Source organism: Sarcophilus harrisii, chromosome 1, assembly GCF_902635505.1.
Source record: "Sarcophilus harrisii chromosome 1, mSarHar1.11, whole genome shotgun sequence".
NCBI classification, from domain to species: Eukaryota; Metazoa; Chordata; class Mammalia; order Dasyuromorphia; family Dasyuridae; genus Sarcophilus; species Sarcophilus harrisii.
Window position 1 is genome coordinate 164,472,398 of NC_045426.1, and position 20,723 is coordinate 164,493,120.

The 20,723-nt window shown below is 33.9% G+C and overlaps 1 protein-coding gene across 3 annotated transcripts in view; it reads right to left on the bottom strand.

Moving 5' to 3' along the window:
• IQGAP2 (IQ motif containing GTPase activating protein 2) overlaps nt 1-20,723 on the bottom strand; it is a 310,948-nt gene that overhangs the window by 88,041 nt on the left and 202,184 nt on the right. For all 3 annotated transcript variants that reach the window (XM_031966282.1, XM_031966273.1, XM_031966291.1), the window contains exons 10-13: nt 17,804-17,967; nt 13,047-13,207; nt 7,706-7,830; nt 2,806-2,969 (exon numbers count right to left, since the gene is read on the bottom strand). In XM_031966282.1, coding sequence (XP_031822142.1) covers nt 2,806-2,969; nt 7,706-7,830; nt 13,047-13,207; nt 17,804-17,967 — 614 coding nt within the window. The remainder of the gene's footprint in view (nt 1-2,805; nt 2,970-7,705; nt 7,831-13,046; nt 13,208-17,803; nt 17,968-20,723) is intronic.

The following is a 20,723-nucleotide window of genomic DNA, read 5'->3' on the forward strand; positions in this document are numbered from 1 at the left end:
GAAGAATATTACAAGCAAAAGATGCAGAAGTCACAATGGAAGAGAAAGGGATGGGAGGTAAGGAGAAAAAAATGTTTTAAGGTGGAAGGGAAAGGGGAAAACATTTATTTAGGAAGAAATTTCACAGAATCAAGAATCATGCAATCCTAGAATTTGAAGGATCTTGTTGATCAGTCCTATCTAACTTTGCTTGATGCCACGGACATTGGCCAAGGGTTTTTTTCTTGACATAGATACCATAGTTGCTTGCCATTTCCTTCTCCAGAGTGTTCCCATTTTACAGATGAGGAACTGAGGCAAAACAATTTAAGTGACTTGCTTAGGGTTATATAGTTAATAAGAGTTTGAGGCCAGATATGAATTCAGATATTCCTGACTCCAGATATTCCTGAATGCAAGATCTTATAAAGATATTACAAAATCATCTAGAGAGATTTCGGTTCTTTGTAAGCTTACTCCTGTACAGTTGCTTAAGAACATAAATAAAGCAATCACACTGGACTACATGCAAAGTATTTATATATATATATAATCTGCTGGTTCCTTAGATGAAGAAAGGTGGAACTGGAGATTAACAAAATGTCAGAGTGGGACAGTGACTCATGTCCTCTATTGCTCAAGGCAAGACCCTATTCTTATATTCCTCTTCTCTTAAGGCTTCTGGACATTACAGTACTCTAAATCAATCAAGCCTGACATTTTCTGAGAGCTTAACAGAACCAGGCATGACCACACACCTCTGAAAGTCTGAGATATGGTCCTGAAAATGTTTGGAGCTGACAAAATTGGGGAAGAAGTAGGACAGAGGAAGAGGGGCTAGACCCATTGATGCTATCCTTCCCCGTCTCCAAGCAAGGTCAGGAAGGAGATAAGGAAGCAAGGAGGAAGAGATAAGATAGAGAATCATTCTTTTATTGGCCTTTTTCTCTGACTTTTTTTCTCACTGTAATTGTGGTTTTCCTAAGGTCTTAGACCATCGACAATGGCACCAGAATGCCCTGGATGGAGCAAAGTTGTGCTATATAGCAGAGGCTATCACAACAGCCGCCAAAGACAAAACCTTACTATTTTATCTTTTTCTCTTTCTTGCCTTCAACTTCCCTACTTTTCTGCCCATATCTTAGGAGGAACAAAAAAGACCAAAAGTTGTCAAATTTCCAGATGTGGCTCAGTGAACCTGCTTTAGTGGAGTTCTTTGGGTAACTCCACAACCAACTAAGAAATACAAGGTGGAATATATTGAACATGTTCTTCCTGCAACCCTAATTTATTCTAGAGCAGATCCTGTATCTGGAGCCTGGGAGGTGTGGTATAAGTCAAAACAAATCTGAGTGACCAATTCTTATTTGATAAGAATCTTTCTCAGGTATCTTTTTGCCAGATTAAAAATTGCACTGTTTTTGTTTTTTGTTTTATTTTGTTTTGGGAGGGAGGGTGCATGTTTGTTTTGGGAGGATTTTGTAAATTCTGAAGAATTTCTTAGAAAATTATTTTATAGAAGTTTAGGCTCATGACTAGAAATTGTCAAGTTCAACCTCTTAATTCATAACATAAATAGATTAAACAATTTGTCCAAGGTCAAATAACTAGTAAGGAACTGAGGCAAGATTTAAACAAGAGCTTGCCATTGAGGCTTGGAAGTCTCAGACTGAAATTCTCTGGAAGGATCCTGGAATTCCTGCTTCCAACAATTTCTTGCCATTTCTAGAGTTGAGATGATCTTAGAGAATCCTCCTTGGGTAGCTGTGAGCTAGATAGACTATGTCCTCTACACTTATATTAGTTCAACCTCTTATACTCCTCATTCAAGGTTTAATGAATGTGAACCAAAGGCATCCCATGGCCAATAATCACCCTCTATCACAGACACCAGGACTCTGGGACTCCTTATAGATACACTACTGACCAGAGATATTGGTACAAGGTCTCACATGCTCAAAAATTCACTAAACCTCCTGGGAAACCTTAAAGACCATGGGGGAAAAGCAAGGAAACACACTAGACTTTGTACAAGCTATTTCCCCTGCCTAAAATATCCTGTAATCCATATAGACAACCTTTGACAATCTTTCAACTGTTAGCTCAAATATTCTATTTTTCATGAATGAGAAAGCCTAAATCTGGGGTTAGCATTTTTGGATGTTATGTATCTCCTCCCTCTTTTGGCAATAGAATGAAGACTACAGACTCTACTGTAAAATAATGTTTTTAAATAATTGGAGGAAAAGCTAAATTTCAGTTAGGGATTAATGAAAATAAAGATACATTTTTTTTTTCTCTTTCAGTTTCATGAAAGCTGTGAATTCACAAACTCCTTGGAAGCCTACAATCCTCAGATTAAGATTCTGAGGCCTAAGCCAGTAGCTATTGTCTATGACCTCGTAAATCAACATCACACATATTTTGGAAAGAGTATGGAGCAAATGTGAAATTTAAACTGTGTATGTTTTATCTACTCACAGTAAAATAAATGCCCAACATCTTAGAACAGGAATGTTGCTTTCCTACTTCCTATCCAATACCTCCTCTTTTTTCCCCCCCTACCCTGAACCTAGTACATTGCTAAGAAAAAGCAGGAACTTATTAGGCAATAACTGTTGAGAAGAATTAGGAATGAACTAACTCTGTAAGATTGAGTTTGAGCACAGCTTTTTGGGGGTGCCCAGGATAAAAGATTAAAAGAAAGGAAGTAACATTTGCTTAAAAAAAAGAATAAGAAGGAGAAAAGAAAAAAGAAAAAAATTTCTGGCTTTTTTCAAAGATCAGTGTTGCACATGTAAGCAGTATGAGATGTTTTGAACCTACCTTCATTTTTTCTGATTTAGCCTTAAAGAGAACATCTTGATAATGATAAGCATTGTCCGGGGTCACATTTCTCAATTTAGCAGCAGGTAACAGCAGGGACTCTAGAGTTCCCCCAGGATTTTTCTCATCAATAGCTTTATTAATAACCCGAATGGCAATATCTCCTAAAAAAAAAAAAAAATAGAGATAGAAAGGAAGACGGTTCTACTGAGAAAATGTTAGTTTTTCTTTAAAATCACAATATGTTAGATGTTTAAATATTGAAAATTCCAGCTCGAAAGGAAGGATCTAATGGTTTGTACCAAACAATAAAATGTTATGAGCACTTCTGAGATTCTCTTCTATCTCTCACCTATCTCCATTTCAGGATTTATAATTATACTGAAACAGAAAGCAAACAAAACATGAAACCTTTTCATTTTTTAAATACTATATTCTGAAAAATGAATAGGGACAGTAAATTATTCTCAGGTTAAGGGTCATAGCCAACAAGTTGGTACTAAATACTGTTAACTTATGATGACATAATTTTGGAAAAGAGGAAGAATCTCTATTCTCTTTTAAAGCAAAAAGTGAAAACCATTTTACAAATATGAAATGTCACAGAATAGTCTAATTACTCTTAAAAAAAAATTTTTTTTAAGACGATGCCCTCAAGATAGACTAAAAAAAAAAACCCCAACAAAACAACAACCTAATAAGACCGGCCTTCCAACCCTGTTAATAATAATTAAAGGAATATATCAACCCAAGAAAAAAAAATGACACTAAAATTAGCTACAATTTATGAAAGTATGATTAAGTCTCTGTAAACACAAACATTTGTATCATCTAAGATGCAATGTGTCTCTCAAAAACAATGAAAACATATGTGAAAGTGCTTTGAAGAGTCCAAATTACTAAACACACATATGGGATGAACAGCATTTCACACAATAGAATTGATAACCTGGAGAACATAGAACACTCCATTCTTCTGTTGAGTGCTTTGAACACTTCAGCAAAAGGGCAATCCTTAATGAGCCAAGTCCAGTCAAATTTAAGAGTGCATTCCTCATGATTGATCACCTGTTTTATTTTCTTCAGACATGCCAGCTGACTCCTGATTGAAGGTACTTGGTTAGGTTTTCTTTTTGGTGTGTTTCTAAAAACATGAGCAAGTGAGGTCATAGTAAATGACCTCATAGGAGCTGGGAAAAAATTACCCAGAAGCCTCCTGGGCACATGTATGTTATTGCCCCTCTTTGTGGTCAAAGATAAAATTACTTCTTAAAACAAATACATTTTGGAAACCCCAGCTCATGGGCTATATATTTTAAGTAATATCTCATATATAGTAATCCTAGAACAATAATAGTTTAGGCAGCTCCATGGAGTTCACCTAAATGGGATTTATTTGAAATAGCATGTATGTCTCACAGTTAACAAATGACCTGTTTTGAAAGAAATGAAACAGAGAATTGGAAGATAAAAAGGAAAAAATTCACTTGCATATTTTTCACATAGCTAGAAGAATCCTTCTAAGGCTATATGAATGGAAAAATAAGTTTTTCTAGCAGAAGGAATTGGTTGGAACACAGCTGGGGAAATTTTGTAATCTCTTTAATATATCTTTAGCTCATTGCATTTCAGATTTAACATCTTCTATTAGTGATTTGACCATGATCATAAAAATGGTTAAAATATAATGTTGAGAAAAAAAAGATAGTTGATGTCCTTGAACTTCAAATTCCTAATTTTTAAAATGGGGTCCCTTCCAGCTCTAAGTCAAATCTGTGATTGTAGACATATTCCATCTGTAACAAATTATGTATTCTGTGACTTATAAAAATATTTAGTGACTATTAAGCATCATGATATGTTAGGTATTTTGGAGTATTGAAAGGTACACACAACATCCAACCTGCTTACAAGCAGCTTGCAGTCACAATATAGGGATATAAGGAAAATGGTATGGAATATGAGCCCAGAAAGAGATGTACAAAGCAGTATAGAGATGTAGGAGATAAGAGGAAGGGATGGAAGCAGCAGTGCTGTAAAAGGAAAGAGCAAAGAAATTCAAGAAAAGTCATACTTTGATTAGAATTTGAAGAAGGGTTGAAGATGATTGGGTAGTGAAGGGAACAGAATCTTACAGGGGCAAGGCCACTTAATGCTGGATGAAGAGGGCAGCTTGATTAGTTGGGACACAAAGCCGGTAAGGCAGGTTAGAATCAAATCACACAGCATCTTGAGGGCTAAGTAGCAGAGTGAATGACTAATGTGTTTTGGACAAGTTAGTAAATATGATCAAAACTGAGTTAGAAAAATGAATTTAACTGCAGTGTAGAGAATACATTAGAAGTTTAGAGGAAAGAAGAATATTCAGTATGCTATTGCAGAGTTCAGGTTAATATCTAGGATGACAGCCAAAACAATGGAAAGGAGGGAATAGAGGAGAGAGATACTATAGAGTTAAAGACTAAAAATGTTGGCATCTGATTGAAAGCAATAGTCAACAAAGCTATGACAGAGGGTAAATGCTTCCCAAAACTCAGCCTTCAGATTTTGTCTTACTTTACCTTTGTCCTATGTACCTTATACAACAATAGTGGTACATAGACCAACAGTGGTAACTAGGCACCCAATAATGTTTGTTAAATTAGTGATATGTGAGAAAATTAAACTTGATTAATGTTTATATAAAAATACCATGGAATGTTATTGCCTTGTAAGAAATGACAAAAGGGATGAACTAAGAGAAACCTGGGAAAACTTGTGGGAACCAATGCAATGAAGTGAGTAGAACCAGGAGAATAATCTATATAATGAATATAACATTCTAAAGAAAGTAAATATGAAAGATCTTGGAACTCTGACTACTTCAATGAACAATTTCTTCTGAAAGATAAACAATGGGCTAAAGGAACTGGATGAGAACTAGATGGCTAATGGATGAACCTACTTGATTCATCTATTTAACTATGCTTAATTGTACCAAATAATAATAATTGGAAGGATAGAAAATAACTTTATGTATATGCATGTATGTATCTATATACATACATATATATACGTGTGTATATATTTCCACATATAGGTGTGTGTATATGTATTTCCACATGCACCTCAAATAGCTCCTATGATATAGACACTTCAGGAAAGCAGGGTGATATATATCTTGGTTCTGCCATTTACTAATGTAACTTTGCATGAACCATGTAATCTAAAGGGTAATTTAATAAGGTCCCTTTCAATTTTAAATCAGTGCCTATGGATACACAGATAGAAAGACTGAGAGAGGGAACTTCAACCCAAGTTTTCCTGCATGATTCCAGCGCTGAATTATGTACACAGTACAAGTAATTTTATGGCAGATTTCCAAAATTCCTTGTGAAGTGATAAGAAAACTGTACTGTGGCCCAATAAGGGTGGAGGTGAAGTGGGGAGAGAGACTGTATACAAATTAAAAAGAACATAAATGAGACAAATGATGGAGCAGCTCACATGGAAAATACATACACACATGTGTACATGTACACATACATATATGGAAAATAGTAGTTTCTCCACATTATTCAATATCAAAGTTTGAGAAAAAAAAAAAGCTGCTCAAATTCTCTATATTCCTGACTCACAGAAAGCTTCCAAGCACTACTTACTCTGAGAAGGTCTATAGCCAAAGTCTGAGGTAAGTGATCCTTGATAAAAAGATAAAGATGGATTTTCAGGCTCTATGCCCATAAAAAGGGGTGAAAATATTTTGAATGGTTACACAAGACTAAGTCAGAATGTTCTAAGAGAAGTTTGGTAATTTCAAAGCATAAGAAGCCTAATAAGACTTAAAAACTGACTACCACCAAAAAATTATTTAAATGGGAAAGAGTATTCCTTCAAAACTCACCCAAAAAAATGTAATTAAGCCAAAAGCATAATGAAAAGGATGGTTCGCAACCTATTTGAATTCAGAGAAATTAAGAAGTTGCTATGTACAAGTCAAAGGAGGTAACCAAGATAGAGAAGATAACAAGGAAGAAGGGACAAATATAAGAAAATAAAGCTTGAAGTGTCCCATACTGGATTTTTTAGAGATTTGATTTAGAGATTTTAGAGATTAGAGAATTTAGAGATTACTTCTATTAAAACATCATGTACATATTAAGAAATTGAGGCCCAGAGAGGGCCAGAGATTTTTCCAATCATCACAAAGGACCATAGCTGGGATTAGAATAAAAATATCCCAATTTTTATTTAATTTGATACCCATATAATCTAAAATTATGTCAGCAACTTATTCAAGGAAAGAAAGGAAAAGAAACAAGGATTTTAAAGCACATACTATGTGACAAGCACCTTGTTAAGTGCTTTACAAATATTACCTCATTTGATCCTTACAACAACCCTGGGAGGTAAATACTATTATTTTCCCCACATTACAATTGAGGAAACTTGGGAAGACAGCAGCTAAATAATTTGCCCATAATAGCATATCTAGTAAGTACACAAAGATTTGAATTCATGTCTTTCTGAATCTGGTCTAGACCGACATTCCAGCTACTTTCATCAACTACTTCTCGATTGCCTCCAAAATCCAAAGATATTTCCTCAGCTGATAAATGTTCAATATATCACATCCTTTAAACGTATTTCCACCATAGTCATTGATCAAAGTGATAATCAAAGGTCCAAACTTGAGAAAAAAAGATTAACCCTAGAAAGTACTATAAAAAGATATCAAAATTCTTCCCATTTACTAAGGCAAAAATCATGTAATAAATAGTAGAACAATTTCCACCAAAAAAAAAAAGGCTGAAACAAAAAAAAAAAAAGTCAGCAAATAATTGTTTTAAAGGCAAAACTTCAATTATCCAGAATACCTACTTCCTCAACCATTCTGGAAAACTGAACTCAACACACTTACTTTCATTTTCTTCTTGAATTTCTGCATTAACCATGTCAATACAATTTTGGATTTCATTCCAGCTCAAATTATCTTGTCCTTGAGATGTAGCTTCTGTTTTAATGGACAGGAGTGTGGTAGAATAACTGTGAAAGATACAAATCATTAAAATTCTATCAATAACTTTAATTTACTTTTTGAATTAACTTTATACAAAATGGACTAAACTTAACATACATACTGAGAATTAAAAAATATTGTAAGGGAAACATTAAAAGAAAAGTGAGGCAATGTGTTATGTAGCTGATAGGAATTTTAGCCTTCAACTGATTCCATAATGAGCTTGTATAAAATGTTAACTTTTGCAAATGCAAGGCAATATGAGGGTCAATGTATCTCGAGGACACCAAGATAAAACAGAATAGTCTCTGATTTCTCAGTTTGACTAGAACATACATTATAAAAGGTCAAATAATTTAAAATCAATATTTTGAGATTGAAACTAGCATTGTGAAGGAAGAAAACAGCTTGTATTTGATCCTAGAAATAAGAGCGACCCATTGAAGTCTTGAGAAAGATGAAAATGTGGTCAGTCATATATTGAGGATCAATTTAGCAGCTGTGTGTAGAATGATTTGGAGAAAGGATAGATTGGAAGCAGAGAGATTTAGTGCTGCAGTTTAACTCTCTTCTCCACTCCTAATTTTCTGGAATTTCCTATCTCTATTCCTTATACTAGAAATGCCTACAGTAACTCTGTGAACCTCTCCTCTGAACCAATGATTTCCTATGTAGGACCACCATTAAAGAACATTCTCAGAACATTCATATTCATTTGTCTCCAGCACATAGTAGTGCTTAAAAATGTTCTCTTTCCTCTCCTTTTCCTTTCTTCCCTCCTCTTCCAGTTTTTCTGTCTCTCTCATCTATTTATGCAATTTACAAAGTAGTAAATCTCATTCATATTGATTCACATGCATCAAGTTAAATTGTTCTAACATTAATTTTCTTAAAAATCTAACAAATTACCAAATTGATCAAGCATATTCAGAAACACTTTGACTCGTACTATCTTATTTGATTCTCATAATAACCTCCCAAGGTAAGTAAGGTATGAAGAAATTTAAAGTGAGAAAACTTCAGACTTTTTCTAGGTCATAGCACTAGTGTTATAGCTTAAGACACAAGTTCAGGGACTGTTTTTACTGCATCATACAACCTCAAAAGGTCACATAGTTAAAGTTGCTGTTCACTCTCTACAAAATTCCTTGGCTCTGTTTATACATCCTACTCAAAACCACAAATGCTAAATCCATCCAAATCCTCCTCTTGCTACATACTAACCTTGGCCCCTTCATAACTCTTGGTATATTGCTTAGTTGTCTATGTTTTCTGACATTTAACCAGCAAGTTCTTTGAGAGTAAAATAACATTTCATCCTGACTTTAAAAAATACCCACTATAGAATTAATGGGCACATTTTAACATCAAGTTTTGTTGAATGGTACTAATTAGGGTTTATGAAGAAGAGAAGTCATTCTGTGAAGCCAAAGGTTACACAGAAAGTAAGTGGCAAAACTGGGACCCCAATGCAGATTTTCTGACTTTTAATGCAGTATCGTTTCCAGAACACAACACTGCATTCTTAGAATATCTCAAGGTTTATAAGCCTGATTCTTGGGAGAATTCTCAGGTAACAGCCTAGGCAAAGAATCTATCACTTTCTCTTTTATAACTCTACTATTATTCTATCTCAAATCCTCTAGGAGAACTATATATCAATTATGTCTTGCAGTAACTTATAATAACAATTTGCTAAGCAGAGAGAAAGATGTGGTAAGAGATAAAAAACATTTAATAATTTAATAATTGAAAAAAATAAAATTTAATCTAAATCAAGAAAAATGACCAGTAAAAGCCCTGTAGATATATGTCAGTTCACAAACATCACTTGTGCCTAATTTTCTTTGTAGAGGAAAGAGTAAAATTCCACATGTGGAACATGCTTCTTGATTAGTCTATGACTATGATTTTACAGAAATAAATTAATTTTTTAGCCCTAAGAGAACAAAAAGGACACAAATACAATGATACGGGACACAAAGTACATGATTACAGAATGTTGTGGCTGGAATAGACTTTGCTCAGGATTATTATATGAGTAAAGAGCTTTTCAAATACTACTCTATTTAATCTGTTTAAAAATATTTATAAGATACTCAAAAGAATTTTCAGGAATTAATTTACAGTTTTCTCCTCTCATCTCCTTTCGCATCTCTTTGACTTTCCCATCCTCACCACCTTTACTTCCAGTACTCTTGGCTTCTTTGAATTTTTAGCTGAAATCCCACCTTCTACTGAAGGACTTTCCTGCTAATGTCTTTCCCTTCTGATCTTGCTTTCCATCTATTTTGAATTTATATTGTATGTACATAGGTCTTTGTATGTTGTCTGGCCTATTCAAGTGTGAGCTCCCTGAAGGCAAGAACCATGATGTTGCCCTTTTTTTATGCCCAAAACTTAACACAGTCCCTGGCACATAGCAAACACCTAATGAAAAATGAAAGCTTTTTTTTTTTTTTTTTGGCTGATATTCTCTTTGTACTCTAAAATCCAGTTATAATAAATTACTCTATTTTCAGTTACATGAATAAGAAACTTCCTCTTTTGTGGTTTTTGACCATTGGTTTCTAAAAGCTATACCAACTCATGAAATGGCAATTTTAAAAAGAGACTCAAAGGTAAAGAAGGATCTTCATTAGAAAGAGAAAATATTAAAAAGATCATTTGTGCTCTCACAGCCCTTGCAGCCTAGGAGAAGGACAAAGGTCACCCCCAAATCCCTTTATATAGATGAAGAAATCAAGATAGGGGAGTTTAAGTGACTCAAAGTCAGGATGGCAAAAATGATTTGAATTCAGATCTATTACTTTGTTAGAACACCCAAACTCCCTAACAGCAGAAAAGTTATCTTATAAAAATGTTGTTATAAAAACCTCTAAATTTTTCTTTCAAGTGGGTGCCAAAAGAGAAAGTGGGTGGCTGATTCATTAGCACAGCAATTTTCAGATAAGATTCTCCTACCCCCACTCTCAGACATACCACAGAAACTATGGGTTGCTTTGGGTCTTCTTTAGAAATTTATGTTTTAGGGGCAGGGAGATAGAGTAGTGGATAGAGCACCAGCCTTTAAATCAGAAGGACCCGAGTTCAAATTTGACTACATATTAACTTAAGCCTTAGTTTCCTTATTTATAAAAAGAGAGAGTTGAACTAAGTGATTTTTTTTTTTTTTTAACCAAGCCATCAACCACTTAATCAGTAAAGTTAGTATTTACCTATCAGGTCACATCACTTGACTCTTCAGAGATCAGAGAAAAGGAGCGATTCACAAAGCTTATTTTTATAACAGAAAAGAAGAATTTTTAAAATGATAAAATCTTATTTTAAACATAATCCATTAGATGAGGCAGATCACCTGACTAGTTAGGGTCTCTCAGACTTTCTTAATTCTACCCAGAAGTTTTTCCTTATGGGTGATGCCTTTTGCTGCCAGAAAATGTACTTTGAAAAAATTTGTGGTCAGTAATTAGTAGTCATCCCCCATTTTCCTTAGAAGATTCTTTACTTATATTATTGTTCTATAAAAAATGATTAAGTTGATTTTAGGAAGGCCTAGAAAGATTTACACGAACTGATGCTAAGTGAAACAAGCAGAAACAGGAATAAATTGTACACGATAACAGAAAGATTGTGTGATATCAACTATGAAAGACTTGGTTCTTTTCAGTAGTTCACTGATCCAAAACAATCCCAATAGACTTTAGGCAGAAAATGCCATTTGCACCCCAAAAAAAGAACTATGGAGACTAGATGTAAATCATCACATACTATCTTCACTTCTTTTTCTGTTTTTTTAAAATCTTTCCCATGGTTTTTCCCTTTTGATCCGATTTTTCTCTCCCAACATGATTCATAGAGCAATGCGTATTAAAAATAAATAAATTAAAAAAAAAAAGATTCCATTACTCAATTCAGCTTCTAGCCCCACAAAAAACAAAACAAAACAAAAAAACAGGTTATTCAATAAGACTAAAAAAAAGGTACTTAATCTCTGGCTAACCTTTGTCCACCTGCCAAAAAGAGAATCTTGGCCTTTGGTCAACTCCCTTTCTGCTAGAAATGAGAATTTAACCTTTATAAAACAGAATAATCCTATGATTATTATGTTTAATTCTAAATTATCTGCTGCTAGGTGATAAAATCATCTCAGTCTATCTGTTCATTAAATCTAAAAGTAACTCAGATTTACAAAACTGTTAATCTGGGTTGGCTGTTAGGAATAGTTTTTCCTAAAAAAATAAAATAAAATAAAAAGTTGAATCCTATAATCCAACTAAAAACAAATCAAGATAAAGAATCCTAATTAATCTTTTCATTATCTAATTTATAGAATAAAGGACTTCGGCTTTTTATTACAACTTTAAAATGTAATTAATATGAATATGTCCAAGAATCATCAAGGTGATTTAAAAACTAGGAGAGCTGAGGCTATATCTCCCTCTGGTGGTAACAAACATAAATGATGAAGCATCCAAAATTTGACTTCTGAGTTTTGCTTCTCATTTATTCAACAATGATTCTCAAACTTTTCACTTCAGTTTTGAACATTTTTCCAACCTATATCAATAGCTCTTGTATCTTTGTTGATCAGGGGTGAATTTGGAAGCACCATGTGAAAGAAACAGCAGCTGATGGTTGGAATTTGAAATCTAGGGTCTTACTCTATAGTATCCAAGAAAAGGCCAAAATGAAGGTTGATATTTTCAATGTTTATTTCTTTAATAGCATGATATGTGACAGGGTTACTATATTGTTGATTAGGGAAAGGTGATCAGATCCATCAATACACACAGTTATCTTGAGCATTGAAAGGTCAACTTGGTCAGGCTCATACAGACAATACTGGACTCAAAGCCAGGTCTTTCTGATTTCTTCTTTATCATGTTACATAACCTATGCTAACTGGTAAAAACAAACAAACAAACAAACAAAAAAAAAAACACAGCATTTCATTAAATGACATAACATTGACATGTTAATTACGATGTTCCCTTACATCACATACAATTGAAATTGTTTTTTTAAAAAAGCCTACCTTTTGGCAAAAGGAAATATGGTGAAAACAATTATATCAGCATTTTTAGCACTTTGTGACCAATTGGGATATATAAACAAAGTCTTTTAAAGGGGTCTTGACAAAAAGAACCACATCCCTGAAAACAGAGATCCCTGGAGGAAAGGATGTCAAAATCATCCATATGCATTTTTAAAAAGCTGAAAGGAATGAGAGGTCCCTTACCGTTCCAAATATTCTTCATCCAAATTATTGAAGCCTATTGAAGGATTTCGAAGATGATTTTGTATAGACAAAAGATCACTGCTTTCCAATGCCTGGTTAAGCAAAGCAACAGCAGATAACATTTCTACAGCAATGGATAGCTCCTCATGGGTCAGGTAGTTCTGTTGGAAAACAAGTCAATGATGAGAAAATTCTCAGTATTACACCAAGTATCATTTTAAAAAACCCCAAAACCCACACATTTCATTAAGCAAATCTTTGCCAATAGTGCTGTTGTTGAAAAGCTAGAAAACAAAATAGTCAAGGAAAAACAATGCAATCCATAATAATGATAATAATTGACATTTTTATAAGATAATTGTGAGGGTCACGTGGAATGTTACATGGAGACAGCATTTTAAGGCTTAAGAATTATTTGCAGGGGGGCTGTTAGGTGGTGCAGTGGATAAAACACCAGCCCAGAAATCAGGAGGACATGAGTTCAAATCTGGCCTCAGATACTTAACACTAATTAGCTGTGTGACTCTGGGGAAATCACTTAACCCCAATTACCTCAGGAAAAAAAAAAGAATAATTTGCAGGCATTAGCTTAGGTGATCTTCAAAATAAATCTGTTAGGGAGACTCACATTAATATTATTAGTTTTATTTTATTGATGAGGAAACTGAAGTCGAAATAAGGGTATCATGACTACGAAATCTTAGAGCCATGATTAATGCTGGAGGCATGGAAAGAGAAAGAGCAGTAAAACAGCTGCAAAGAGGTAGAGAAACCACATAGAAACTATCCAGTGGATCCCAAGAACCACTGGCAATAAGTTGGCAATACTGAAGTATTCTATATGGATCTTTAGAAAACCAAATTTATACTTGACTGGGTCTATCTAGAAAACTCTGGCACTGAATGTGTCCATCAATACTCGGAGTGGGATGGGCTGGGGCCATATGCAGACAGCTGATCTCTCAATTAATGCTAGAGGTTCCAGAATAAATATATAGATAGCTGATTAGTCAGCTAATTAGTTGATCAGAGTGGGTGGTCTTTTTTTCCTTACAAATTATTCTTAAATTATTTCTTTTTTCAAAATAATATTTTTGTAATTTCATGTAAAGACTGTTTTCAACATTCATTCTTTTAAAGATTTTGAGTTCCAAACTTTTTCTCCCTCCTACTTTTATGTCTCCTTTCCCTAAGAGAGAAGCAATGTGATATAGGTTATATATGTACAATCCTTTTGAGCATATTTCATGTTGTAAAAGCACAATCAAAACAAAAGGAGAAAAGCTATGAGAAAGAAAAAGTAAAACAAACAAACAACAACAAAAAAGATGAATATAATATAGCATGCTTTGATCCCTATTCAGGATTTATAGTTTTCCTTCTGGATGTTGATTGGAATTGTCTTGGATCACCATAATGTTGAGAATAGCTAAGTCTATTATAGTAGATCATCACATAATCTTGCTGTCACTGTGTACAATGTTCTCCTGGTTCTGCTCACTTCATCATCATCATCAGCTCATGTAAGCCTTTCTTGGTTTTCTGAATCAGGCTGAGTAATCTTACAGAATGCATCATTATATACCTATTATTTCCCTTAGTTATTCTTTAGAATTTCCTTTTCTGAGATGATCAATTCTGAGGTTATCAATATATCTAGCAATCAAGTCCAGAAACTTTGCTATGGGCCACTTAAAAGTAAAATTCTTCAAGCCATTCTCTAATTGATAAAGTCAAAGGATACGAGAGAATTTTCAGATGACTAAATTAAAATCATTTCTTGTCATATGAAAAGGTCTTCTAAATCATTATTGATCAGAGAAATGCATTAAGACAACTCTGAGGCCTAAGATTGGCTAAGATGACAGGAAAAGATAATGATGAAGGTTGGAGGGGAAGTAGGAAAACTGAGTCACTAATGCATTGTTGGTGGAACTGTGAATTGATCCAACCATTATGGAGAACAATTTGGAACTATGCCCAAAAGGCTACCAAAATGTGCATACCCTTTGATCCAGCAGTGTTTCTACTGAGCTTATATCCCGAAGAGATCTTAAAAGAGACCCACATGTGCAAAAATATTTGTGGCAGCCCTCTTTGTAGTGGCAAGAAACTGGAAACTGAATAGATGTCCATCAGTTGGAAAATGGCTAAAAGTTATGGTATATGAATGTATAGAATATTATTGTTTTGTGAGAAACAATCATCAGGATGATTTCAGAGAATCCTGGAGAGACTTATATGAACTGATGCTAAATGAAATAAGCAGACAAAATTATAACATGATCAATTCTAATGGACATGGCTCTTTTCAAAATGAGATGATTCAGACCAGTTCCAATGGTCTTGTGATGAAGAGAGCCATCCACACCCTACAGAGGACTGTGGGAACTGAGTGTGGATCACACAGCATAGCATTTTCACTCTTTTTGTTGTTGTTTGCTTGCATTTTATTTTTCTTTTTGGTTTGATTTTTCTTGCGCAGCAAGATAATTGCATAAATATGTATGCATATATTAGATTTAACATATTTTTACCATGTTTAAAATATATTGGATTACTTGCCATCTAGAGGAGGGGTTGAGGAGTAAGGAGGGGGAATTAGAACACAAATTTTTGCAAGGATTAATGTTGAAAAATTATCCATGCATATGTTTTGAAAATAAAAAGCTTTAATTAAAAAAAAAAGTAGAATTCTTCATAGTGCTCAGCTATAGTTGCCCTGTACTTAACTGCATGTCTTCCTTTGTGTCTATTAGTTTGGATGGTGGCTTGCCACAGGTAGAATGAATGTGCAATCTGTCTTTTCTAGAATAAGAATTGAATATACTATTCAATTTTCAATGATTATATTTTTTTTTAAAAATAGGAGAAAATATTCACCTAGACCTCAGTTATGCCAGACAATTTTATTCTTAGCTGGAAGAATTTGGAATATGTTGGCGAGAATCAATAACTGACGTTTAAAATAGCACTAGGGGTCCATGAGAGGATGCCAAATGATTAGATAAATCCCACTTGACATAACTGTCCACAAATCTCCAAAGGTTTAGGCCCAAAGGCAAAAATCAATATGGTCAGAGAAAATAGGGGACCCTAGCACTAGATTAATCATATAATTGTAGTAGGACAGGAAATTGCCATATCTCTCCATTTACCCCTGGAGAAGGCTGCCAAAAGCAATCTCTTCCAAGATAGGATCTTAGAGTTGACTAAGTATTAAGTTTCCCTTTAGCATATGTGATATAACTCAACCTTATATCTGACTTGTGAGTCACAACAATACAAGCTTTCACTTTGGGTGAGTTAATGGGTATTAAATATTTGTTGCATATACCACCACACCTACTTTTTACTTGTGTATTAAAATATTTATTTAAGATACAAACTGGTAACAAAGTAAGCTGTTACAGGATACAAGAGCATAGATAGGCATTTGTCTAAATAAGAAGAAACCAACGAAAAAGTAAAGACAGGAAGCAAACAAATATTTGGGGAAAGAGGTAAAAGGGAAACCACAATATTTTTTTAAAATAATTATAGTCACATTATCTAGTTCTATGGTTATGTCTATAAATTATATCCATCACTGGATCTTAAAAAGTTGCTTGAAGAAAGGGATTGTGTTATTTTTTTTTCCATTTCTTCAGTCCCAATATTCATATTATAGATAGCAGAAACAAAATGGTTTTTTACTTTAAAACTACCAGAGAAAAGCTGGAGGTATCACAATCAGGAAATTTTTAGAAAACAATTATCTCACAGACAGTAGTCAGTTATTTAAGCATCACAAAATTTAAAAGTAGCTGCTATTGTCCTTAGGCATCTTTGTCACTAAACTGAGCAATCTATCCTCATTTTTACCATGGAAATTAGGAGATGCTCCCTCATAAAGATAGTCAACTTTGCTGTTAAAAACAACAGCAAAAACCCAATAGCCGTCAGGGGAGAATACAATAATAATATTGATAATCTCATACTATAGTTATAGTGAATACGGGGAATATTCTTTCCCTACATTTTTTTTTTTTATTGTGAGGGTGGTTATCAAATACCTGGAGAAGTTATGTGGAGCCAAGGGATTACATTACATAATCCCCCAAAAGCAAAATTAGGACTAATGATTAGAATTTACAGAGAGATGTATTTCAGCCCAAAATATAGAAATGTTTCTAACAATTAGATAGGAATAGGAAATAGGAAATGGATCTGTAACTTCATTAATTTGGGAGCTTCTGGCTAAAGAAACTTCCCTAACCAATGCAGCCTGAAAAATTCTCCACAATTTATGGTTACAAAAATTACCTAGAATATAGAGAAGTTCAATGATTTATCCAGAATGACAACAACCCTGCAAGATAAGTGCTGTTATTATCTCCTTATTATCCTCATTTTACAATTGAGGAACCTGAGAAGTGACTTGCTTAGGGTCATACAACTAGTAAATGTCTATAGTCAGATATTAATTTAGGTCCTCATGATTCCAAGTCAAGTTCTTTATCCACTGCACCACTTATCAGTTACCTGTCACAGGTGGCTAGACAACTTATTGGTGAAGCTTTCTGGGGAATTGTTGCTTTAAGCAGAGAGAAGGACCTGATTTGCCTTGGGAGTCTTCCCACTTTAAGATCATATAAAAAACCAAATGATCAATACAACATCAGTTTCAATACCATCTTGTTCTTTTAACCAAATATTCTATCCACTCTTGTATAGTCATGTCAGGCTCCATGTAGCAGAAGTCCTGCTGATCTTACCATAGCATTTTGTTTCTGAAGATTGAACAGTTCGCTCTGATACATAACAGCAGCAAAAGGATAAACAGTAGGCAGCTGGGCCTCAGGTTTCATGAGTGCAGTCAAGGTATTACTGGGATCACCTTCTCGAATCACAGCATTGATTTGATCAATAGCAATAATCCCTGGAAGAGGATACAAATTGCGGTCAGAATTTCACTTAATTTGATTTGTGTCGTTTCCTCACTATGTTTCTGAGTGATTTGTGTTGTTTCCTTACTATGTCTCTGAGTGATTTGTCTTAAAGATCACTAGTCTTTGAGGAAGGTGGAACTAGCCTAGTCTTTCTGGGTGGACCATATCATGCAAAGTTAGAAATGGAAGGCCATAAATCCACAGGTCAGTTAATTCCATACATCTTCTTAGCTAAAAAAGCTAATGCATTATACATGTTTAAAAAGAGCTCCATCTGGAAGCTAATTTACACTGTACCTAAACTAGAGGTCCCAAGATATCCCAGTCTCATATTTCATATTTTATATGAAACCAAACCTTCAATAATCTAGCCTTCAGTAATCACAGTCCTTTAAAACTACAGAAATACAATCTATATCTCATAATTTGCCTCTTAATTGTGTATAGTTCTACACTGTAATAATATATCTTAAATGATTCATCTTACATCTCCAACAAAACTATAAGTCATTTGAAGGCAGGGACCAAACTATGCCTTCCTTCATAATATCTAATTTATTAGTGAAATTGAATAGTTGCTTAATATATGTTTTGAGGGTTTGAACAGAGTTATAAATTTATTTTTACTTTTCTTTATGTCTCAAGTGCTTAGTTTAGCACCACACCTGGCACATACTAAGTGTTAATAAAAGCTTCTTCACAAATAGATTTACTACCAATAGAGATTTCTCAGGACACTTTGCTCCTCTCCTTGTGTTCTACAAAGTGTTATATTTTTAATAGTATTTTTTTCCAATTACATGTCAAGAAAAATTTTAACATTCATTTTTAAATTATTTTTATTTTTAAGTAAAAATATCATTAAATACATATACCTTTCACAATTTTTAAATTTTTGCAAACACTTAAATTGCAGATGTATTTGTTTTTAAAGTGGAAGCTTCTTTAGATTTTCTATAACCAACACAGTAAAGATATAAGCTTATTCAAAAAAGGATCTTCAGACATAGCTATAGCTTCTGTGCCTGGAGATCAAGTATAAATTCTAATAGGTAACAACAAGTTAAAATTAAAGGTTTCCAGGGAGGACATTTTGAAAACATGGATTGGCAGTTTTCAGAGACCATGCAACAGAATGGGCTGTCAACCAAGGAAAGAGTGATTGCTTACTTGTGCCACCAGGGAATAGAGTCAAAAACCAAAGTAGAAATCTAACGCATAAAGTAGGTATCCAGGCAGTCCTAATAAAACTTAACAGAGAAACTTTAGACTTTTTCATCACTTGTCCTTTTACTAAGCTTCCAGGCAAGATTACTTCTAACCCATCTCTGACAGATGGAAATTTATTCTCTTTCTAAAGACATCCAAAAGAAGCCTACACACTTCCTCTGTAAACCATTCCCCTGTCTGACATCACTTACTGTCAGGAAATGCTTATGTCTAGTCTGTATCCATCCCATGGCCAAAAGTTAGTCTTTCCTTCAAACAAAAGAGTTATGAAAAATGAACATTCATTCATTAGAATGAACATATCAAGTACAATGACTTTGAAAGAAAACCAGTTTGCTATCCTTATATTACTTCCACACTTTTCATTTATGGAGCTTATTATGGAGTGAGATTTTTCAATTCCTTTTAATTCTTTAAAGGGAGAATTATGTCTTTTGCTCACTATAATATCAAAAATAATGTATTTACACACCTGGTATGGTCGAATGTTATTGAATAATCACAATATACATGAAAGTACTAACAATACATGCACTTCGTCCACAAACAAGACAATTAATTCTGCTTTTTCATGTCATATTTTACAAGAAAAGCAAATTATATTAAGAGAACACAAGAGCCATGCCATGATGTTATATGAGTGCAGCTCACATCAAGCTGAAGCAACTGGCAAATGGATTAGTTCAGATGACTATAGAAGCCTATCAGATCTGCAATGACTAGATGCTATTTGAAATTTAGAGTTCCTTAAATGTATATTTGGAAAATAAAGCAGCATAACCTCTCTAGACTGAATAATAGCTGCCTTTTAAAATATTTAAGTTGAATTATCACCCATTCATTGTCCTTTATGAGACTTGACAAAACATTTGTTTTTTTTTTTTTGGAAAATTCACTTTTGGTCCCAACGAACTATTTATTTTCAAATGAGGACAGATTAAAGGCTCCAGAATTTATTTTTCTATATTAAAGCCATCATCAGACAACACTGTTCAATAATTTAATCTTTGACTATTTATAATCAAAATAATTCCAAGAAATAAGAAATACCTTATCAATTCAAAAAGAAGGGGAAAATTATATAAACAACCTGAAACAAATCAGTAGCCTGGTAATTTGCTGAGAACATCAGCAAAATTTTATAGACGTGATGAATTTTATTTCAAATTTAAAAAGAAAATCTGGTTCCCAAGATAGAAGTGATGGCTTTAACTTTTCAAAAATAAGTGAAGGCAAAAATCTATTAAAGAATTTATTTGTTAAGCTTATGAGCCTTTGATGTCTCACTGGCAACACTAATTTCTTCCTCTACTACATTTTTGTCAAGCATAACAGAATACTCAACTTTCTAACATGAGAGAAAGAGAAACTTCAAATTATGCTTCTTTGAGTGAATAGTAAATCCTGGCTGCCATGTTCACAAACCATTTTGTTGGAATAAAACTGAAAACAGCAATTTGTCCCAAGTTAGACGCTGCCTTAGAAAAAAATTAACATTTTTCTCTAGAGGCTCTTA